At 40.0% G+C, this 23171-nt stretch overlaps 1 protein-coding gene across 8 annotated transcripts in view; it reads right to left on the reverse strand.

The window, feature by feature from the left end:
- Positions 1–23171, reverse strand: part of LOC138758530 (probable global transcription activator SNF2L2) — a 179236-nt gene that overhangs the window by 39301 nt on the left and 116764 nt on the right. For all 8 annotated transcript variants that reach the window (XM_069927575.1, XM_069927567.1, XM_069927585.1 and 5 more), the window contains 4 exons: positions 20753–20866; positions 11031–11138; positions 7592–7678; positions 6662–6708 (listed from right to left, as the gene is read on the reverse strand). In XM_069927575.1, the coding sequence (XP_069783676.1) occupies positions 6662–6708; positions 7592–7678; positions 11031–11138; positions 20753–20866 (356 nt within the window). The remainder of the gene's footprint in view (positions 1–6661; positions 6709–7591; positions 7679–11030; positions 11139–20752; positions 20867–23171) is intronic.

Raw genomic sequence — 23171 nt, forward strand, 5'->3', positions numbered from 1 at the left:
CCTGCCAATTACTTTGATGGGCAGAATGAGTTGTATTAAGATGAGGGTAATGCCAAGACTGCAATATATCTTTCAATCCTTGCCCATTCTTATACCAACAAGCATTTTTAAAAGGACTTAACAAGCATGTCAGACAATTGATATGGAATTCTAAGATGCCAGGAGACTCCGTGGAAAAACTTACTTGGGTGTAATTCATTGGGTGGATTACAATTAGACAATTAAAAAAAAAAAAATTTGACTGTCTAATCGAAATTTATAGCAATTCTTTTGAGGGAGGGGATATTCCTGATTGGGCTCAGATTGGTCTACACATGGCCGATGAGAAGATAGCAGAAGATTTCATTTATAAATGGAAAATTAAATTATTGTCTGAAAAGACAGATAATCCCATTCTAAAACATATAATTTGGATCTGCCAACAAATTAATAAATGGATAAGTTAAAAACACCCTTGTATCAAAATGAGTTAATACCAATGACATTAGGAAATAAAATCCTGGACACTTGGTACCGTAAAGGGATCAAGTCTGTTGAGGATTGTTATGAACAAGGTCAATTTATGACATTTGAACAGCTAAAAAATAGAAACGAATTGTCAAATAGAACTTTCTTCTGCTATCTTCAATTAAGATCTTTTTAAAGAGAGAATCTAGGACCAGCCACGATCCTGCCAATGTGTAGTGACATGGAGGGTCTTCTACGAAAGAGGATCACAAGTAAATTTATATCTAAGATGTATTTCCTATTGCAGAGCAATAGCCCAAAACCAGGCCTGCACAAATCGAAGGAAAGGTTGGAGATGGACTTAGGGGAAAAGGATTCAAGAACAATATGGTCAAAATTGTGCTCTGATAATATGACATCATTTATTAATGTCAGATATAAATTGGTACAATATAATTTTATGCACCAATTATACCTTACACTGCAAAAATTACATAGTTTAAAATCTGAAATTTTGGACTAATGTTTTAGGTGTGGTATAGAAGTTGGAACATTTATACATTCCACCTGGCTATGTGTGAAAGTAAGATATTTTTGATATGACCTGACAGAAATTTTCACAAAAATTATAGGTGGATTTTCTACTGGAACCAGAACTGTATTTATCGAGCAATCTTATGGTTATTGGCACAAAACTATCAAAATATCAAATTCAGTTTGTGAGGATTGCAGTAGCCAGGAAATGTATAGCTGTTGCATGGAAGACCGACTCCCCCCTGCTTATTATTCGTGGGAATATGGAAACGCAAAGTTGTGTCCTGCTGGAAAAGATAACTTATAATCTTAGAAAGAAATATGATGTTGTAGCGGCCCACGCCTCAGGCCGACATAGGAAATGGCCATTGAACATGGTGACTGGCAAAGCATCATGCGGGTGAAACACCTGTTTCCATAGGCCGCCGGCAGAGCGGTGAAACTGGCCAATCTCTGCCATTGGATTGCAGGGCCCGAGCATCTGAGGTAACCAATTGGTAGCTGGTCCGCTCAAATCACGCCCCAGTAATGACACGGCCGAGCTGACTATAAAAAGCAGAACTGTCACTGAATAAACTCAAGTATCAAATACACTCTACTGGTGTGTGTGACTTTCTTCTGCAGATTTGAGCTACAGCTTTAGGGCTATAACCAAGAGCTGTAACTTAGTTGTAGCCGTAGCAACCTCGCTACAATGTGTTTGTTAAAATATGGCAACCTCATATGAATTATTCTGGCTTAAGGATAATTAACTTCCCTGAAAAGGTTTAAATAATATAGTTATGTTAATCGCATTGAATTCCTGAAGATCAAGATATGGGCTAATTTTTTTTTTAATGTTAGCAGTTGGGGTGGTGGGTGTAATTTGGGCAATCATATGAAACTGTAATTTTAAAATACTATTTATATGATGTACGTAATAATGTTCACAAGATCACAAGATAAAGGAACAGAAGTAGGCCATTTGGCTCATCGTCTACTCCGCAAATCCACCCTGGGCTAAACTGTTCTCAAATCTAGTTCCAAATTTAGGCCTTTTTCCCATATCCCTTAATACGCTGACTAATTAAATACCTATCCATCTCCTCATTAAACTCCCCCAATGATCAGGCCTCCTCCGCTGTATGTGGCAGTGAATTCCACAAATCCTCGACCCACTGGCTAAAAAACCCCTCCTCCTCTCCATTTTAAATGGGTACCTTCTAATTCTAAGTCTGTGCCTTCTTCACCTAAATTCACCACCAAGGGAAACATCTTATTCACATCTACTCTGTCCAATCCTTTCATCATTCAAAATGTTTCTATGAAATCCTCTCTCATTCTACACTCAAATACATAGTCCAAGAGCTGATAAACTTTGCATTTCAGGAATCATCCTGGCCAATCTTTTCTGTACTCTCTCCAAAACTACACACAGTACTCCAAATGAGGTCTCATAAGTGCCTCATAAAGGCTCATCAACACCTCTTTAGTCTTATACACTATTCCCCTTTACTGCTGATTCAACCTGATGGTCAACCTTTAGGTTATCCTGCATGAGGATTCCCAAGTCCCTTTGCATTTCCAAATTTTGAATTTTCTCCCCATCCAAATAATTATCTTCCTGTTTATTTCCTCTTCTAATAACCCACTAATAACCGACAACCAACCAGAACAGGAACTCTTTATTCCCACTCTGCATTCTGGCTATCTGCCAGTGCTCCACTCAATCTAATATATTTCCTCTAATTCCATGGGCGCTCAGCTTTTAAGCAACCTTTTATGCAGAACCTTATCGAAGGACTTTTGAAATATCTTGTACAAATATCATCCAATTCTGCTCTGCTGTCCCTCCATCTAGCTTACTTTTCCAGTCAACTTGGGCAAGTTCCTCTTTCATACCACTGCAATTTCCTTTGTTTCACTAAAATATTGACACACCTGATATCAGCTTTTCCTTTTCAAATTTGAAACTGAACTCAATCATTATGATCACTAATTCCTAAGGTTTCCATTCCCTTTAATTCCCTAATCACCTCAGGTTCATTACACATCACCCAATCCAAACCGCTGATCCCCTGCTGGGCTTATTGACAAACTGGTCCAAAAAGCCATGCACCTCGAGGTATTTCATAACTTATTCCTTGAGGGTCGACTCCAACAACTTTCCAACTATTGATGTCAGACCAATAGACCCATCATTTCATTTTTATCGGCCTCCCTCCTTTCTTAAACAGTGGAACTACATGTGCGACCTTCCCATCCTCCGGAATCCTGCCAAATAATGGTCTACCCTTTTATTCCTTTTACCAAAGTACATGACCATACACTTTCTAACATTATATTTCACATGCCACTTCTTTGCTCGTTCTATTAATCTATCCAAATCTCTCTGCAGCCTCTCCTTTTCCTCATCACTACCTGCCCCATTACCTATCTTTGTATCATCTGCAAACTTATCCACAAAGCCATTAATTCCGCAATCCAAATCATTACCACATAATGCAAAAAGGAAGTGCCCCAACACCTATCCCTGCAGTACACCATTGGTAACCAGTAACCACCACAATAGGGTCCCTTTATTCCCACTCTCCATTTCCTGCCGAATAGCCAATGCTAGTATTTTTCCTCTATTCCACAAATCATCGAGTTAAACTGTTTCATGTGAGGCAATTTGTCAATGTTCCTTTGAAAATCCAAATATACAACATCTGCTGCATTTATTTTTGTCTTGCTAGTTTGAGGTTACCACTCACACCAAAAAAAAAAAATCGCAGTAAGTTTGTCGGGCAAGATTGTCAGGAAAGATACTAGCATGGGTAGAAAATTGGCTGGAAACAGAAAGCAGGTATAAAGGGATCCTATTCTGGTTGGCTACCGATGACTAGTAGTGTACCGCAGGAGTCAGTGTTAGGACAATCCTTTTTGTGTTGTATGCAGATGATACAAAGATAAGTGGAGGGGCAGGCAGTGTTGAGGAAATGGAGAGAATTCAGAGAGACAGATTAGGTGAATGGGCAAAGAAGAGGCAAATGAAAGACAATGTTGGAAAATGTATGGTCATCCATTTTGGTAGAAGGTATAATGGGCAGATTATTATTTGAATGGGGAGATTATTGAAACTTCAGAGATGCAAAGGGACTTTAGAGTACTCATGCAGGATATTCTAAAGCTTAACCTCTAGATTCACTGGTGCTGAAGAAGCTCAATGCAATGTTGGCATTCATATCTTGGTAATAGGATACAAGATATCCTATTATCCTTAGCCACTAGGGTGGTGCTGGACGATTGGAGGGTAGCTCACATTGTTCTGTTGTTTAAAAAAAGGGTACAAAAGTAACCCTGGAAATTATAGACCGGTGAGCCTGATGTCAGTAGTAGACAAATTATTGGAAGGTATTCTAAGAGATCAGATATATAATTATTTGGATAGCCAATAACTGATTAAGGATAGTAAACATGGCTTTGCGCATGGTGGGTCATGTTTAACCAAACTTATAGTTTTCGAGGAGGTTAAGAGGAAGATTGATGAAAAAAAGGCTATGGTTGCTGTCTGCATGGTCTTCCCACATGGGAACTTAGTCAGGAAGGTTCAGATGCTCAGTATTCATGGTGAAGTAGTTGGCTGGATTCGATAATGGCTGGACAGGAGAAGATAGAGAATAGTGGTGGATAATTGCTTCTCAGACTGGAGCCTGTGACTCATGGTGTGCCTCAGGGATCGGTGCTGGGACCATTGTTGTTTGTTGTCTATATCAATGATCTGGATGATAATGTGGCAAATTGGATTAGCAAGTTTGAAGATGACATTAAGATTAGAGGTGTTGTGGACAGCGAAGAAGGCTTGCAGAGGGATCTGGACCAGCTGGAAAAAAGGGCTGAAAAATTGAAGATGGAATTTAATGCAGACAAGTGTGAAGTGTTGTATTTTGGAAGTACAAACTACGAAAGGACAAACACGGTAAATGATAGGGCACTGAGAAGTGCGGCAGAACAGAGGGATCTGGAAATACAGATATATAATTCCCTGAAGTGGTGTCACAGGTGGATAGGATTATAAAGAGAGCTTTTGGCATATGGCGCCTTCATAAACCAAAGTATTGATAGGAGTTGGTATGTTATGATAAAGTTGGTGAGGCCAAATTTGGATTATTGTGTGCAGTTTTGGTCACCTAACTACAGTAAAGATATCAATAAAATAGAAAGAGAGCAGAGAAAATTTATTAGGATGTTGCCCAGACTTCAGGAATGAAGGCACAGGGAAATGTTAAACAGGTTAGGACTTTATTCTCTGGAACATATAAGAATAAGGGGAGATTTGATAGAGGTATTTAAAATTATGACGGGGATAGACAGTAAATGTAAATAGGCTTTTTCCACTGAGGGTAGGTGAGATACAAACTAGAGGACATGGGTTAAGAGTGAAGGGGAAAATGTTTAGGGGAACATGAAGAGAAATCTCTTCATACAGAGAATGGAGGGTGTGTGGAATAAGCTACCAGCTCAATTTTAACATTTAAGAAGAATTTGGGCAGGTACATGGATGGGAGAGGTATGGAGGGCTATGGCCTGGGTGGAGGTCAGTGGGTCTAGGCAAAAAAAAATGTTTGGCACAGACTAGAAAGGCCGAAGAGGCCTGATTCTGTGCTGTAGTGTTCTATGGTTCTAGGAGAGTGGATGTAATTTTGAGATTTTATATTGGCACTGGTGAGGCCTCACTTGGAGTACGGGCTATGACTTTAGGTTCATTAGTTAAAGATGGATGTGCTGGCATTGGAGGGTTCAGAGATTTACAAGAATGATTCCTGAAATGAAGGGATGAGCATATGAGCAACATTTGATGGCTCTTGGACTGTACTCTTTTGAGCTCAGAAGATTGAGGGGGACCTCAGAATCATTTTGAATGTTGAAATGCCTGGATTAATAGATGTGGCAAAGTTGTTTCCCATGGTAGAGGAGCCAAGGACAGGAGGGCACAACTTCAGAGGTGCCCATTTAAAACAGAGATGTGGAGGAATGAAGAAATGCCAGAGTGGTGAACATCTGGAATTTGCTGCCATGGGCAACTGTGGAGGCTAGGTCATTGGATGTATTTTAGGCAAACATTGATAGGTATCTGAATAGTCAGGATATCAAAGGTTATGGGGAGAAGGCAGTAGAGTGGGGTTAAGATGGAGAATAGATCAACTCATGGTGGAATGGCAGAGCAGACTCGATGGGTCAAATAGCCTACTTTTGCTCCTACATCTTAAGGTCTTATGGATATTAGTCCCCCTCATAATCAGGTGCATCCTGTCATTTATGTACAGGTCATACCTTCCCCACAAGAGATCCCACGATCCATGAATCTGAACCCTTGCCCCAACTCTTCAGCCATGCACTCATCTGCTATACCTCCCCTCACATGTGGCACAGGCAGCAATCCCGAGATGACCACCTTTGAGGTCATGTTTTTTTGCTTCCTTCCTAACTCCCTATGATCCCTCTACAAGACCGCATCCGTTTTCCTATCTAGGTTATTGGTATTAATGTGGTCCATGGCACCTGGCTGCTCAACCTCCTGCTTGAGAACCCTGTGTGTTATATAATACAAACAAACCAAAACTTGTTCAATTAAAATACACTGAAGCAAGTTTGCCTTTGCAAAATTTGGAAATCCATTGCTAGTTTCAAAATCAGCTCAGGTGGTTTTATTACTCACCCAGTAATGAGTCCTCCATTATAACCAAGGTGTTCAGCAAAAGACTCCTGCAACAGCAAGACAAGATTGATTACTGCGCTATACAATTAATGATACAATTGTAGTATATTCATCACTTTCTGAAAGAAGTGAGTAAGGGTGGGCTAGGATTATCTTTCATTAATCTAACAGATGAATATGTAACAATTCTGTAATTTCCTCTATTTGCTCTTGATTTGTAGTATTTTGCTGATATGCACTAATAAATAGAAATAATATGGGATTTGAACAACAGAATGCCAGTGCTTCTATCCAAAACACCCTTCAAATCAACTAAAGGTTGTTTTGCACTTCAGGAAGAGTGTTTGAGGATCAAAACTTGAGGCCAACCGAGAAGCAGTAATCACTACCCGTCTAAAAGCTGGATAGCTTTTAGTAGTAGTACTCAAACTACTAACAGCAAGGCATATCAGGACAATGACACCAATCATCCTAATTCTTTACAGGGATAAGCCAATCAACACACATTCCCTCACCATTCACATCCCAGCACTCAAAACCAAATTACTCTGCCAGCTAAACTGAGCATGCCAGACATGGGAAAATCAAAGGTTGTCCTGGCAGAGAGACAAAGATTTGATGATCTACTCAAAACTTCCTTGAATGCTACTTCCCACCAACTCCTGGAAAAGTTTGATCTTCCAATTTGAATAGTTATAGAACATTTAGACTGATCAAGCGTCAATGCATTCTAAGCAGAGACCTCATGTAAGCAGTGGAAGAAAAGGATTATCCCCTCAGCTGTTCTATCAGTTGCCTCAAACCATCCATGGAACAGTCTATTGCTCCCTCAACTGCTTCATCCATTACCCTAACCTGGAGTAAAAGAAATTCATCCTTCATCCTGAAGGTATGCCCAAGAAGAAAAATTCACTGACATCAGGAACTTACCTCTATATGCTGAAACATGAAGGGATGATTGCATATTTTTCTGAGCTGCATTATGGTATTCATGAGAGTTTTTGCACCACCTTTACCCTGAGGGAACCAGATGGAGTTAAAAACAAAAGAAATGCCGCAACTCCTCGAAATTTTGAACATGCACGTTTATTATTATCATTATTTGACAAGCACAACATTCATTCTATTAATTTCTAAGTTTGTAAAAAATGGTAGACAGACTTTAACCATGAGGAGATACCATTTATTGTTAATCGATCTTTGATAGCATCATAGAGGTTCATGTATAGGAACCCAACAAATATGCATCACATTGAGGTAGAAAGAAAGAATTGATTTTCAGAATTAAGTATTATAAAGTAATTATAAAACTTCAATTGCTTTGTCTAAACAGGTCTGTTAAAACAAATAAAAATTATGCACATGGATCAACACATCAAGTCCTCCTCTGTCTTGTTCTAACTAGAAGGGAACTACGTACTCTTGTAAAGAATGTATTTTCTTTTTGTTTTGCATCCGCACAACCAAAAATATCAATTAAGTCCATTTAAACTAGAGAGTGGGTGTCAATTTTATTTTTTACTGCAACTATTTTTTTTAGTAATGGAAACAGAATGAGAATTATTTAACAACATCAATCAACATGTATCAGCCAAATATTAAAATATCTGGACTTTACTTAATCATGACTCAAGCTACTCAGTCTAATACTATTTTAACATCTTAGCCTTCCATTTCACATTAAATTCAGTTAAAGATGTGGTGCTCCAGATGAAATATTACAAATACACCCCTCCAGTTATTCTACAAATTCCACAACATGATATTATTTAAAGAAGAAGCAATAAGTAGTTATTCCAGAATCTTATGAACATTATTGATCTAAACCACAGGTGGCAATCCAGCATGTTTAAGGTGGTATGTGAGTGGAAAGAAAAAGTTTGAAAACGACTGTTTTAATCGTACGTAACTGACTTGTTATGTGCAGTTTCATAACTCCAAAGGAAATGTGCCAAATGACAATTTTTCTCAAGCAAAATATTTCAGTAACAAATGGGTCTAGACCCATTCTCAACCTTCCCTTACCACTCACATACCACCTTAAGCAATCTCTTACCATCACAGAGCACTTATGGCAAAAGGAATACTTGAGGTGGAATGTGAGTTTAAAAAATAGGTTGGCCACCCCTGATCTAAACATTTGTTCTATTGTTGAACATGGGATTTTCTTGAGCTGTTCTAAACTATTGCAGGTATTCAATGCTCCACAATATTTCCCTGTACCAAAAGTATTTTGATAAATGGCACAATAAGTTAATTCTTTGGTCCTTCTCAACTCAAATTGCAGACAACTCTAGCAAGCAATCAAGAATTCCTTACAGAGGGTACATAATCAATCTCCTTTGCCTGAAGGTATCATCACTGAGACACCAAAAGCACAAAATCAAGATGTCTGAATACTCAGTAAAAACAAGTCCAAGTCTCAGTTTGGATGGCAAATTGTATGTAATTTACACAATCTCAGGCAAGGTCTTGGATTCATGTTTGCGGATGACTCTAAAATTGGTTATTCTATTGATAATGAGGAGGAAAGTCTTAAATTATAGAATGATATTGATCAGTTGGTAAGTTGGGCAAAGATAATGACAGTTGGAACAATCTTGGTAAGTGAGGTGATGCATTTTTGAGGTCAAATAAGGGTAAAATATATACCATGAAGGGTTCAGCCCTGGCAATGTTGAGGAATGAAGGAATCTTTTTATACATCTAAAGGTCATTGAAGATGTCAGCAAAGGTACATATGACAGAGAAGTTAGCATTAGCAGGATACAGAATATAAACACAGGGAGGACCAAACAAATTTAATCTAATTTGCATTAATCTATCAATAATGCTTTCAGTTCTGGTTGTGACACCATTGGAAGGACAAAATAGACTGGATAGGTTTGTTTAGTTTTGTTTGAAGCAGAAATGGTTGGGAGGAGGTGGGGTGGGGGAGGGGGTGGTGGGAGTGGTGTTGGAGGCACACAAAATTATGAGGGGTAGAGAGAGGTGGACAGAAATAAACTTTTCCCCTTGGCAGGGTTCTAAGACCAGAGGACATTGTTTGAAGATGAGGTGCAAGATATATAGGTGGTAATGTCGAACACACCACCTGAGGTGGTGATAGAGACAAATACTCTCACAACATTCAAGGACCATCACAATGAGCATACAAATAGTTAAGACAATGGGGTATTGTCCAAGTGTTTATAAATGGGAACAGTTTAGATAGGTGTCAGATTGTGAGCATAGTCATGGTTGGTTTAAGTGCTTGTTTCTGTGCTGTATGATTCTAAAATGATAACAAACATCCTACAATCTTAACACACATGCTCATCTTTCATATCCCTCATATCATATACTGACTTCCAAATCTAATGTATTCATCATCAAAGCAATTAATGACCTCTCCCCAATCTTGAATCCTTTCATATGTCCTTCACTCCTTTGGCATTGATCTTTCCATGTCAGTAATGGAAAGTACCTTCAGCAACAAGGCCTAACTTTCACAAATTTCTCTCCTCCTTTTCCTCCAAATGGCCCAACCAAAAGACATAATTAAAATAAATTAAAATAATGAATGATGGATGGGATTTAAACTGCTTCATCTAACTGTCCCCTCCAAGTCTACTGTAATGTTTTATCTATTCTTATGTTACTTAATTTCTTTCTCTTTCGGCTGCCTATAAAGGATCCAAGAATATTTTGAAGTTCATGCTTTGCTATTACTGTCAATGCAGCAGTAAATTTTTGTAAGGCATTTCAAAAGCCTATTTAAAATTGCTGGAAACATTCAAAATTAGTCATATTTAGTGTTCTTATTTCAGATTTACAGTACGTGATTGCTCAATTGTCAGATTCAATTTCCAAATCTCCCCAAAAATGTGATCCATGTAAAATGAACCATCAATCCCTTGTACAGACCAGTCAATTCTTTCCATCCTGACTCTGTTGACCCAAAAAGCTATAATTTGGTTGCCATTTTTTAATCCTTCTGATTAATCAAGTTACACTATTACTGTGAAAAGGCATTTTGGATGTCCACATACATCAGTTAATACGAGGATATCACTGGCTCTTAACTATTAAAAGAATTGACAGAAGATTCTATGGTCTCAAGCTCTAAGATTGGAACAGTTAAAATTGTTCTGCTCAGGGCAGTGAAGATTATAGCAAGTTTTAACAACAATGCAACTGTCAATTTCAATACAAATTGGCCCTTTTAAAAAGTATTGGCCTCTAAGTTTCCACTCAAGTTTCACTGAATATGCCATCAAGCAAAACTTGTTTAATAATTTAACAAACTGCTTTAGAATGTAAAATGTCTATGTTTTGAAAATGCTTGTTAAAATGTGCATAATACTTACAATTTAAAATATGTTCATACCTTTTTATCTTTTTCAGAGCCATCTGTTAGTAGAATACCTTTAGCTTGCATGTGACGGTATAGAACCTTTTGCAGAGAGGACATATCACATTTGATGACATATTCAACCTAAAAATCAAATTTAATTTGTTACATAAAACATAACAGAAGCCTCTATTTATTGAAATAAAAACAATAACAGCAATTTTGCCATAAATGGACCATTCTCAGATTTTCTAAATGCATTTTTTGATAAGTGAACATTACTGGCAAGGTCAACATTATTTGCTCATCCCATTTTGCCTTTGAGAAGGCAGTTAATACGAGCTTCCTTCTGCAGTCCTGTTGGTTAGAGAGTAATTAGACCTAGTGACAATGAAGAAATGGTAATATTTTCCAATGCAGGATGGTGTGAGATTATGGCAAGAATCAGCAGGCAGTGATGCACCTTCTGTTTTTAAAGGCACCTTCTGCCTTTGTTATTGGCATTAGACGTGGATGCTACTGAAGTAATCTGGTTGAGTAACTACATGCAATTTGCAGATGATATACAATGCAACCAATATGAAAGGAATGGACACTGATGAAGTGCCAATCAAATAGGCATCTTTCAAAACCTCCCAAGTTCTAATTTATTTTAAACACAAAGCTCAGAAATAGCCCCTTCCAGTCCCTGAGCCAGTGCCACCCAAATACCCGAATTAACCTACAATCCCCATACGTTTTGAAGGGTGGGAAGAAACCATAGAACCCAGACAAAACCCACACAGTTGTGAGCACATGCATATGCCACAGGTAGATAGATGAGGGCAAAATCAAATAGATTTATCATGTTTTTTTTCCATTCAGTTTGACAACTATAAAAAGCATCAGCACGTCAGATGTTAAGGTGAATTGTTATCAAGATGTGCTCAGATCAATTTCACAATGGTTGAAAATTGACCTGGAAATTACTGCTAATATAACATATACAAAATAACAAATTGTGCATTAAAAACACAAACCAGTCTGATTTTTTAGACAATAGCATTCAATGGATGAAAGGCAGATCAGGACGAGGCAAACAAAGGGAATCTGGCAAGGATTTAAGCAAAAGGATAATAATCTTAAATTTGTAGCAACAATAATGCTGTTCAGTACAATCAGTTATAGAAGGTTTGTGAAACATACTAAATGACAGTATACAGGTCAGTGAAAAGTAATTGACCCAAAACGTGGACTCTTCTTTCTCTACGTGCAAAATTATTTGCTGTGCATTTCCAGCATTTTCTGCTTTCAGTATAGTTTTTGATTAATTGAAATAAAGTGGGAGATAAGATGAGAGGCCAGCCAAGGTAAGCAGTGGAATAATTAAGTCAGGCGGTGTCAAGTCCATTGCTAGGGATTTCAATAGCAGATGTTAAAGGGCAAGGATGGGAAATGTTAGAGGAGGAATTAAGAGCATAAGGAATATGCATGGAGTCAAACAGGACATCAATTCTGCAAACTCTAAAACTAAATACAGTGACAGATATGAGGGTCATGGCAGAACCAAAATGCCATCTCCCTAATACTCAACTAGCAAACTTAAATCTTAAAAAAAAGGAAATAATGGAATTACTCAGAAGGTCAGACAGCATCTGCAGTGGGAAGAAAAATAGTTTCTACTTCAGGTTGATAGATTTCAATTAGAGTTGCAAAGGACAAAAATACATTTTAAGTTGCGTTGCGGGGGAAGCATGGAGGGCATTAGTAGGCAGGGATTAAGAATGTCCAAGTGACGCAAAGTGGTGCTGTAGAAGAGAGGGGGATGAATCATTGCTGATTTGTGTTCAGTCAGCAGTGTGAAGAGTTGATCTATATTGGCTTCCTCCCGAGATCACTACAATTACTGAATCTAGTCTTCAGTCAATTCAATTTACTTCATGTGATGTCAAGAAACCATTGAGAGCACTGGATACTGCATAGTTTGCAGGGGTAAGGCAGCATTCCAGTTATAATTCTTAACATTTCCATTCCAGAACTAGAAGCATCTCGAGACATTCTCATACTGAATAGCACTGCATCAAGCTAAGAGGAAATTTACCCAGGCATGCATTGTTCACAAAAAAAACTACTTTAATCTTGTATATTGTACAATAAGTTCATTTACAATCACTGACAAAATTTAGAAGTAATCTTCAACAACCAATCAGCACCGACTAACAAAAATCTTGCTCACCAATACCTAGTTTGGGTTTTGCCAGAACTATTGAGTTCTCAAACTCATCACATCTTAATCCAAACATGGACCAAATATCTGAATTGCAGAAGTTTGGTGAGAACAGTTCAGCGACTGGTGAGTGTCAGGAGCTGAATGAACTTTGTGTGCAAGATGTTTAAAAAGCAAGGTGAGCTCAGAAGGCTTTAAAAAGTACCGGGAAAGGTAGTGCTCTTTTAAATTCTCCATTGGTTAATTAGATGCAACCAATAAAAAGAGGGGTAGCTCAAGAGGAGCGGCCAATGTGTGACTGGCACAGTGTAAGAGTGGGACTTTGAGACTTTGGTGAGGAGGCACAGGTGAGAATCAGGTAAAGCTTTTTTGTAGTGGTTAAATAAAAGTCTGATTAGTGGTAACTGAATAAAGTAGGCATGCAGTGTAATGGAGGATTTAAACCAACTTATGCAATAAGGGATGCAGTTGCATCAGAAGACATAATCTAAATTCCACCATGAGGCCTAGGATGCATATTTAGTAGACACATCTAAATTCCACCATGGGCCCAGGATGCAGTTGAATAGGAAGACATTATTTAAATTTACACTATGGGGCCCAGGGATACATATGAATCAGTAGACATTATCCAACTTCCACCAAGAGGCCAAGAGATGCAGTTGTCTTTTGTTGGTCGCAGACTGTCAGGAGACCTTGAAGATAATTTAAATCATTTGTTCAAAGAGATAAGATCTGAAGTAAACAACTTTTGCGTAATATAAGCCATGGTCCCTCTGCTAAAGTTTGAGACTCTCCAAGAGGTGGCAACATCTCTCAGCAAGAAGAAGAACTTCAAGATTCCAAACCAACGTCCCGGACCGGGGAGGTGCAGAAGCTGCTACCGGCACCCAGACAACCTACTACAAGTGTGCAGTCGTCGCCTCGCTTTGGCAGTTGGGACCAGTCCAGGCATTGATAAGTATAATTGGGAAGGGCTTGCATGTTGTAGTGTGAATTCAGCTTGATATTTAGTAATAAAGACTTGTATAAACTGAACTGCTCTCAGTGTATGTCTATTTTCTTTCGGTAGCTCGAACACTGTGACCAATCTAAAATGAACAAAGTGAGAGGTACAAGTTTACCCAAGACAGCAGGATCAGGTGAAGTGTTGTACCTGAATGATGAGGGATCAGGTGGACCCCACTGTGGTTCCTGATGACTATCGCTGCAACAAGTTGGTCAAAAAATTGAGGCTAAAAATTGACGACCAGGAATCTGAGTTTCAAACATTATGACACAGTAGGGAGGGGGAGAAGTACCTGGACACTGTGTTTCAGGAAACTGTCACACCTATTAGAATAGGTTCTTCGAATTCGGCCTGTGGTCAGGGACAAGAGGATGTGACTGTGAGTGAAGCAGGTAGTGGGATCCAAGAGACAGAGATGGAGGAGCCTCAGCCTTTGATCTTATCTCATAAGTTTGAGATTCTTGCGTTTTGTTTGGATAAGAATGGGGCTGAAGGAAGGATGAGCAACATGACCATAGCCCATAGTTAAGGAAGCCATTCAAGAGGGGGAGAGAGAAGAGAAATGTTGGGGTCATTGGGGATAGTATAGCTAGGGTGATAGACAAAGTTCTTTGTTTCAGGGACAGAGAATCCTGAAGGCTGTGCTGATGGCTTGGATCCAGGTTTGGGACGTCTTACCTGACCTGCAGTAGGAGGGGGAAGATCTAGTTGTCAAGGTCTATGTGGGTACCAACTATATAGGTAAAACCAGGAAAGAGGTTCTAAGGGAATATGACAATCCAGGGACAAAATTAAAAATCAGAACTAAAAAGGTGGTAATCTCCAGGTTACTACCTGAGCCACATGGAAATTGGCACAGGGTCCAGAAGATTAGAGAGTTAAATGCCTGGCTCAAGGATTGATGTGGGAGAAGAGGGTTCAAATTCACAGATCATTGGTACCAGTATTGGAGAAGAAAGGAACAGTTCAAAAGTTTAAAAAAAGAGAAAAGTAAGAGTAGAGAGGATAAAAGTCAAGTGTAAAAGAGGCAAAGATTAGGGTAAGGGTTAAAAGCACAATGGGGAATAAGGGCACTTTATCTGAATGCCCGTAGTATTTGAAACTAAGTCAATGAACTTATGGTACAAATCAATACAAGGGGGCATGATTTAGTGCTTATTACATGTGGTTGCAGAGTGGAGAGGTTTGGGAATTAAATATCCAAAGATATTGGGTAATAAGGAAGGCCATGCAGGAAAGGAGGTGGGATAGCACTCTTAGTTAAAGTTGAGATCAGGGCAAAAGTGAGAGATGATGCAAGATCTTAGGAGCAAAATGTTGAGTCCATTTGGATACAGATTAGGAACAGCAAAGGGAAAAAAAATCTATAGGCCACCCAATAATAACATTACAGTGGCGCAGGCAATAAATTAAGAAATATCAGAGGCATGTAAGGATGGAACAGCAATTATTGTGGGGGACTTTAACATACATATAGATTGGGTGAATCAGGATGGTCAATGCAACCTTGAGGATGACTTCATAGAATGCATACAGGATGGCTTTCTTGAATAGTATGTTACTGAACCTACAAGGGAACATGCTATCTTTGATCAGGTCCTATGCAATGAAATATGTAAAATTAGCAAACTTGTAGTTAAGGATCCTCTTGGAAAGAGTGATCACTGTTTCTTCTTTGGCTTGGCTTCGCGGACGAAGATTTATGGAGGGGTATGTCCACGTCGTTGGTGCAAGCTCGTTGGTGACTGACAAGTCCAATGCTATATGATGCTGTATGATTGAGTAAATCATAGTTCTGTTTAAAACAAGTGTATTATGTCTATACAAGGAAAACTACAAAAGGATGAGGGAGGAGTTGGCTGGATAGACTGGGAATGCAGGCTATATGGAGGGATGGTTGAGGAACAGTGGAGGACTTCTAAAGAGAATTTTCACGATGGTTAATAAAACATATTCCAGTTAAAAGCAAGGACAATAAGGGTGGGGGCAACCTTGAATAACTAAGGACATTAAGGAAGGTATCAAACTAAAAGCTCGTGCGTTCAAAGTGTCAAGAGCAATGGGAAAGCACAAGATTGGGAAGCCTTTAAGAAACAAAAAAGAACCACAAAGCAAGCAATATAGAAAGGGAAGATAGACTATGAGAAAAGATTATCAGAAGATATAAAAATGGACAGTAAAACCTTTTATAATTATATAAATTGCAAAAGGGTGGTTAAAATGAAGGTTGGGCCCTTGGAAGATGAGAAGTGACAATTGATATTACTGTTACTGTGTTGACTGTTACCTAATGAGGAAATAGCTGAGGCTTTGAATGACTATTTTGTATTGGTTTTCACCAAGGAGGACACGTCAAACATGTTAAAGACAGATGTTATGGATGGGATGGGAGGTGATGACCTGGATGTAATAGCTATCACTAAAGAGGTTGTACTCAGAAAACTTGAGGCTCTAAAGATAGATAAATCCCCTGGTCCTGATGGAATGATCCCAGGAGATTGAAAGAAATGGCAGAAGTTATAGTAGAAGTTTTGGTGATTTTTTTTAACCAAATTTCTCTGGACTGTACTCACAGAAATTTAGAAGAATGAGAGGGGATCTTGTAGAAACACATAAAATTATGAAAGGTATAGATAAGATTGAAGTAAATAAGTTGTTTCCATTGGTAGGAGAGACATACAGAGTAGTATTCTCCTTTCCCTATCCTCAATGGTTCCATTTACCCATATCCCAGACTGGTTCTCCAAACCATTCCTGCAACTAGCTCTTTCTGCCCATTGTCCCTCTTATCTAGTTCCAATGATCACTTTCCCTACTTATCAGATTTCACATCTGCAGCCTCATTTCCACTATCCACTGTGGAGCGACCACTGTGGGAATGGTCTGTGTAAGAGTGGGACTTTGAGGCTTGGCTCGAGAGGCTTCAGGGTGTAGGTGCAACAGTTGCGAAAAAGGAATAAAAGGATTCAGCAAGAATGCACAGGTAAGGGCAATTTTTTTCTTTTTTTTCTAGTTCTTAGATAGTTGGAATGGCAGCCAGGGCAGGGCCATGCTCCTCTTGCAGAATGTGAATAGACAGAGAAGCCAACAATATCTCCGATAACTTAATCTATGAGAAGTGCATCTCGCTGCAGCTCCTTACAAATCATGTAGGGAATTAAAGTTTGAAGTACTCTGGATCCTTTGGGAGTTTGAGAGTTACAGAGATGCAATCACACTTTGGAGGCAGTAGGAAGGTAGCTGGGTGACAGTCAGGACAGGGAAAGGGAACAGGCAGTCAGTGCAGTGTAATGCTGTGGCTGTTCTCAATAACACACATACAGTTTTGCATACTGTTGAGGGATTAATTTATGAGGGAGAAGCCTCGGCAGTCAGGTCTCTGGTATAAGGTTTAGCCCAATAGCTAAGAAAGGGAGGGTGGAGAAGTGGCAAGCTATAGTAATAGGGGATTCTACAGCTAGGGAAACGGACAATAGGATCTGTGGAAGAGATTGAGAATCCCAGATGGCATGTTGCCTCCCAGGTACCAGGGTCCAGATATCTCAGATAAAGTTTATGGTATTCACAAGAGGGAGGGTGAGCAGCCAGAAGTGGTGGTCTGTGTTGGGACCAACGATGCGAGTAGAAATGGTGATGAGGTCCTGCAAAAAGAATTCAGGGAGTTTGTTTCAAAGTTGAAAGACAGGACCACCAAAGTTGTGATCTCAGGATTGTTACCTGTGTCACGAGGAGGTGAGGTTAGAAATAGGAAGATAATGCAGAATCATCATGCTTTCTTATAGGGAAAGTGGGACCTGTCAGAAGCGTTTGCATCTGAACTGGATGAGGACTAATATCCATGTGGGAAGGTTTGCAAGTGCTGCTCCAGGGAGTTTAAACTAGATTTCCAAGGAGATGTGAATCAGAGCCAGAAAAGATAGTAGAGTGGAGGAGGAAAAAGATGCCACTGTATTAAAACTGCATATAGAGACAGAAATCAAAGGCTTGTGTGTGGTGGATATAATGCACTCACATGAATCTATTTCAGTGTAAGGTGTATTGCAGGGAAGGCAGATGAGTTTGGAGCATGGATTGGCATATGGAATTATGACATGGAGGCTATTTGTTAAATTTGGTTGAAGACAGGAAAGGACTGGCAGCTCAATATTCGGGAATTCCATTATTTCAGACACAATAGTGTCGGAGGGATGGTATTACTGGTCTGAGGAAATATCACAGCTGTGCTCAGACAGGAGTGACTAGACTTGTCTACTGAGACTATAAGTGAGGAGCTGAGGAATGGGAAAGGTATGACCACATTAATGAGGTTGTCTTACAGACCACTCAATAGTCAGTGAAAATTGGAGGAGAAAATCCATAGAAATAGCAGACAGCTGCAGGAAACAAAGTTGTGATAGTAGGTTATTTAACTTTCCACATATTGATTGAGACACCCATAATATAAAAGGGATGGATGTCTAGGAGTTTGTCAAATATGTTCAGGATAGATTTTTGTAAATCAATACATTGGGGTACCAACTGGAAAAAGTCCAATAGATATCCTGTTAGGGAACAGGACTGGACAGGTGACAGTATGTGTAGGAAAACCCTTTGGGTCATAAAGTTTGGTCTGGTCCTTGGGTTGAGATTCTAAATTGTAGAAAGGATCTAGAGAGTGTAGATTAGCATAGGTTGCTTTCTGTCAAGAATGTGCTCAGTGAGTGGAAGATCTTCAAAGGTAAAATTTTGAGAGTACAGTGTTTATGTTTTCCTGTCAGAATTCAAGGCAAGGATAACAGACATAAGGAACCTTGGTTTTCAAGGGATAATTTAGAAGAAAAGTGAGGAACACAGCAGGTATAGGCAACAAGGAGCAAATAAGGTACTTAAGGATTATTAACAAATGCCAGGAAAAAAATTAAGGAAATCAGGAGGGCTAAAAGACATGAAGTTTCTGGAAAATCCTGAGAGCTTCTACAGCTATATTAAGAGCAAAAGGATTGTAAGGGACAAAATTGAACTCTTGAAGATCAGAATAATCAACTATGTATGCAGCCTAAAGGGAAGGGGGATTTTTGAATCTATATTTACTCAGGAAACAAGCACAGAATCTAGGGAATTAAGGCAAACAAGCAACAAGGTCATGGAACATTTTCAGATTACAAAGGAGGTGCTTGCAGAGTGAAAACAAATAAGGGCGGATAAATCCACAGGGCCTGATGAGATATTCATTTGGACCTTGAGGAAGGCTAGTGTAGAAATTGTAGGGAGCCTTGTAGATATATTTAATATGTCCTTAGCCATGGATGAGGTGCCAGAGGATTGAAGGGTATCTCATGTAGTTATGTTGTTTAAAAAAGGCTCCAAAAAAACCCAGGAAATTATAGGCCAGTGAGCCAGATGTTAGTAGCAGGTATGTTATTAGAAGATATTCTAAGAGATTGGATATACAAATATTTGTATAGTCAGGGACTATACTTTGAAGAAGACTGCAGAGCCCACCTCACTGACAAAAGACAAAGGAGGAAAAACCCAACACCCAACCCCCACCAACCAAATTTCCCTTGCAACTGCTGCAACCGTGCCTGCCTGTCCCGCATCGGACTTGTCAGTCACCAACGAGCCTGCAGCAGACGTGGACATACCCCTCCATAAATCTTCGTCCGCGAAGCCAAGCCAAAGCAAAGGTGAGATACAAACTAGAGGACATGAGTTAAGAGCAGGTACATGGATGAGAGGGGTATGGAGAGATATGGACTGGGTGCGGGTCAGAATAATAGTTTGCCACAGACGAAAAGGGCTGAAGGGCCTGTTTCTGTGCTGTAATGTTTATGGTTCTATCACATTGCAGCTACCATCTCTGCCCTACCCACTGCTCCCCTTCCATATGCCCTTTTTCATTCTTTATCTCTCTCCCCATCACCCACTGCCTCTTGTCTCCAGCCTCTCCTGTCCACATCTGCCCATCATTTCTCTTCCCACCTGTTTCAACATCACCTCCCAGTCTTCTCCTTACCCTTCCTTCTTACCTCTTAATTCTGGCCATCTCCCCACTGCACTCTCCAGTCCTGATGCAGAATCTCAACTATGCCTTTGCTTTTACCTGTTTAGTTCCTCCAGCAATTTGTTTATTGCACAAAGACTACCAGAGCTGGCAACTGACAAGGAATGTGATAATAGAAACCTTCAAGGAGAGATGAAGGGCAGATGGAAGCACATAGAGGAGGGAACTTGGGTGAAATATGGAGAATTGGGTGGATGAAACCAGTAAAAACAATTGCATAGGAGAGAGGGAGGGGGGCAGGGGGAGAAGGAACACAGGAAGTAAAGGTTATCCCAAACCAATATGTCAAGAATGCTGAAGGAAAGGACAGTTGAAGATTATTTATGGTCTACTCTGCAGGAACAAATTAACACAAACTGACTAGCAATTTAGTAAAAGCTCTACCATTACAGCAATACAAAAATACAGCTTTTTGTATGCAAGGATAAAAAAGATGCAAAAGCTACGTTATAAATGACCAGTTTTCTGTTTCTCCAAGCTTCTGAAGAAAATGTTAAAACCTTTTCTGGCAATTGGGATTCCACTTCTTTTTTCAGCCTTCTCAGAAGGAAAGGACGCAGCACTTTGTGAAGACGACGAATGATCAAGATTGTTTCCTCTTCATTTAGATCCACCTGTTGAAAAAACCAACAGGAATTGTCATACTTGTCTTCCTTATACAGCATGATACAGTATAATGCCCCAGTTCTAAAGTTCAAATTTATTGTCAGAGTTCATAAATGACATCAAACACCCTGAAGATTATTTTTCCTGTATCTGTAGTGCAAATGACTATGACCCAGTAGCACTGACCTCCACCATTAGGAAATGCTTCGAGCACCTGGTAATGCATTAAACGTATCAAAGTGCACCTTCCAGTGACATTTCAATTTACCTACAGACTGATCTGTTCCACTAATGATGCTGAAGCCTTCCCTCCCCTCCACTCTGTCCTGCCCCACCTGAAGAAAGACGTCTCATAAGCCAGGCTGCTGTTCATTGACCAGCATAGTGTTAAATACCACCACAGGGTGGTGGAGAAGCTGTCCTCACTGGAACTCAACACCACTCTCTGTCAATGGATTCTGGACTTCCTAATGGAAAGACCACAGTCTGTCCAGGTTGACAGCAGAATGTCGAGCACCATCACACTGAGCACTGCAGCACCCCAGGGCTGTGTGCTCAGCCCAATCTTGTTCATGCTACTGACCCATGACTGCAATGCCAGATCCAACTCCAATGAAAATCAATTGTGCAGAAGACATGATAGTAGTCGGCCTCATCAGCAATAGAATGAGTCGCACGACAAGAGTGGAGAATCTCGTGAAATGGTATGAGAATAACAACCTGTGTGTCAACATGGAGAAGAAGATGATCATGGACTTCAGGAGTGAATGCTCTCCACTACACATCAATAACTCGGTAGTGGAGAGAGTTAGAGAGCCCCAAGTTGCTCTGAGTCCACATAAGAAGTGACCAATCCTGGACACGCGTTTCCTCACTTGTCAGGAAGCACCTTCCAGACACCATCCCATCAACTTTATACAGCAGCTTTATTGAGTGTCCTGGCCAGTTGCATCACAATGTGGTTCGATTGCTGTACAGCATCCAATCACAAGTCAATCCACAGGGCCATAAGAGCAGTCGAGGATCACTGGGGTCTCCTTCCCCCTGGTCGACGTGATTTACTGCAATTGTTGACTAAAGAGGCTCACACAATCAGTTAGGATCCCTATCTGCCTCACGCAGCATCTTTCAGCTCCTCCCATTGGGAAAGAGATACAGGAGCATCAGAAAAAGAACCACCAGCCTAAGAAATAGCTTCTTCCCATAGACAGTGAGATTGCTGAATGGACAATGAATTGCTCATAGAAACCCTCTGTGTCTGTATTATTTATTCAACTATGGCGGATCACCACGAGGCAGGCGAACCAGCCCCGCTTGTAAGCCACGCGGCGGGGCAGCCGGCCAAAATGGCGCCGTCGGGGGGGGGGGTTTCCCTTCCAGCATGGGGCTCAGAAATCCGTGCTGGGGGACGACGCGACGCCCAGGTGACGTCAGCGCCCTCCAGCGCGGTTCTCAGCCAGGTCCAGGCTGGAAGTATAAGTGCAGCCCAGCAGCCTGCAATAATCTAGTCTGCTCAACCCGTCTGGTTGTGTGTGTGTTATTGCAGGAGCAGTGGAGCTGCTGCTGCACAATAATAATATTTATTTATTTGAATATTTGTATATAGGTATTTTCACTTGTATCATTTGTCCGTATGTGTGTTATGTTGGTATGTGTGTTTGCAGTGTTTTGCACCAAGGACCAGAGAACGCCGTTTCGTTAGGTTGTACTTGTATAATTGAAGGCAGTGGGATGATAAATTTGAACTTGAGCACACTTTCCACTGCACATCTGTCAAAAGTTTACCAAACTGCCGCAAACTCCTGAGAAATTAGAGGCACTGACATGCTTTCTTCACGGGCTTTATGTGTTAGGTCTAGGAGAGGTCCTCTTGAGATAGTGACTCTCAGGAATATAAATTGGCTCACCCTCTCCACCTGTGATTTCCCTCAATGATCACTGGATTGTACAACTCTGATTTTTCCCTTCCTTAAGTCTACAGTCAGTTTCGTGGTTTTGGTGACATTGAGTGTGAGGTTATTAGTACACCATTCAGCCAAGTTTTAAATCTCCTTCCTGTATGCTGACTCTTTGCCCATCTTTATGCAGCCCATTACTATGGTATTGTCAGCAAATTTGCAAATGGTGGTGTTGTCATTCCATCTGGGGAAAATGTAGACAACCATTGTGAATTAAAAAGGGCAAGATGGTAAAATGAAAAAAATAACAAACCTAACTCAACAAGTTCAAAACCATAAAGGACACAGCAGACCACTTGACAGACATCCCATTGACAACCATTCACTCGTCAATGCACAGTAGCAGCAGTATGTA

Source organism: Narcine bancroftii, chromosome 1 (genome assembly GCF_036971445.1).
Source record: "Narcine bancroftii isolate sNarBan1 chromosome 1, sNarBan1.hap1, whole genome shotgun sequence".
Taxonomy (NCBI): domain Eukaryota; kingdom Metazoa; phylum Chordata; class Chondrichthyes; order Torpediniformes; family Narcinidae; genus Narcine; species Narcine bancroftii.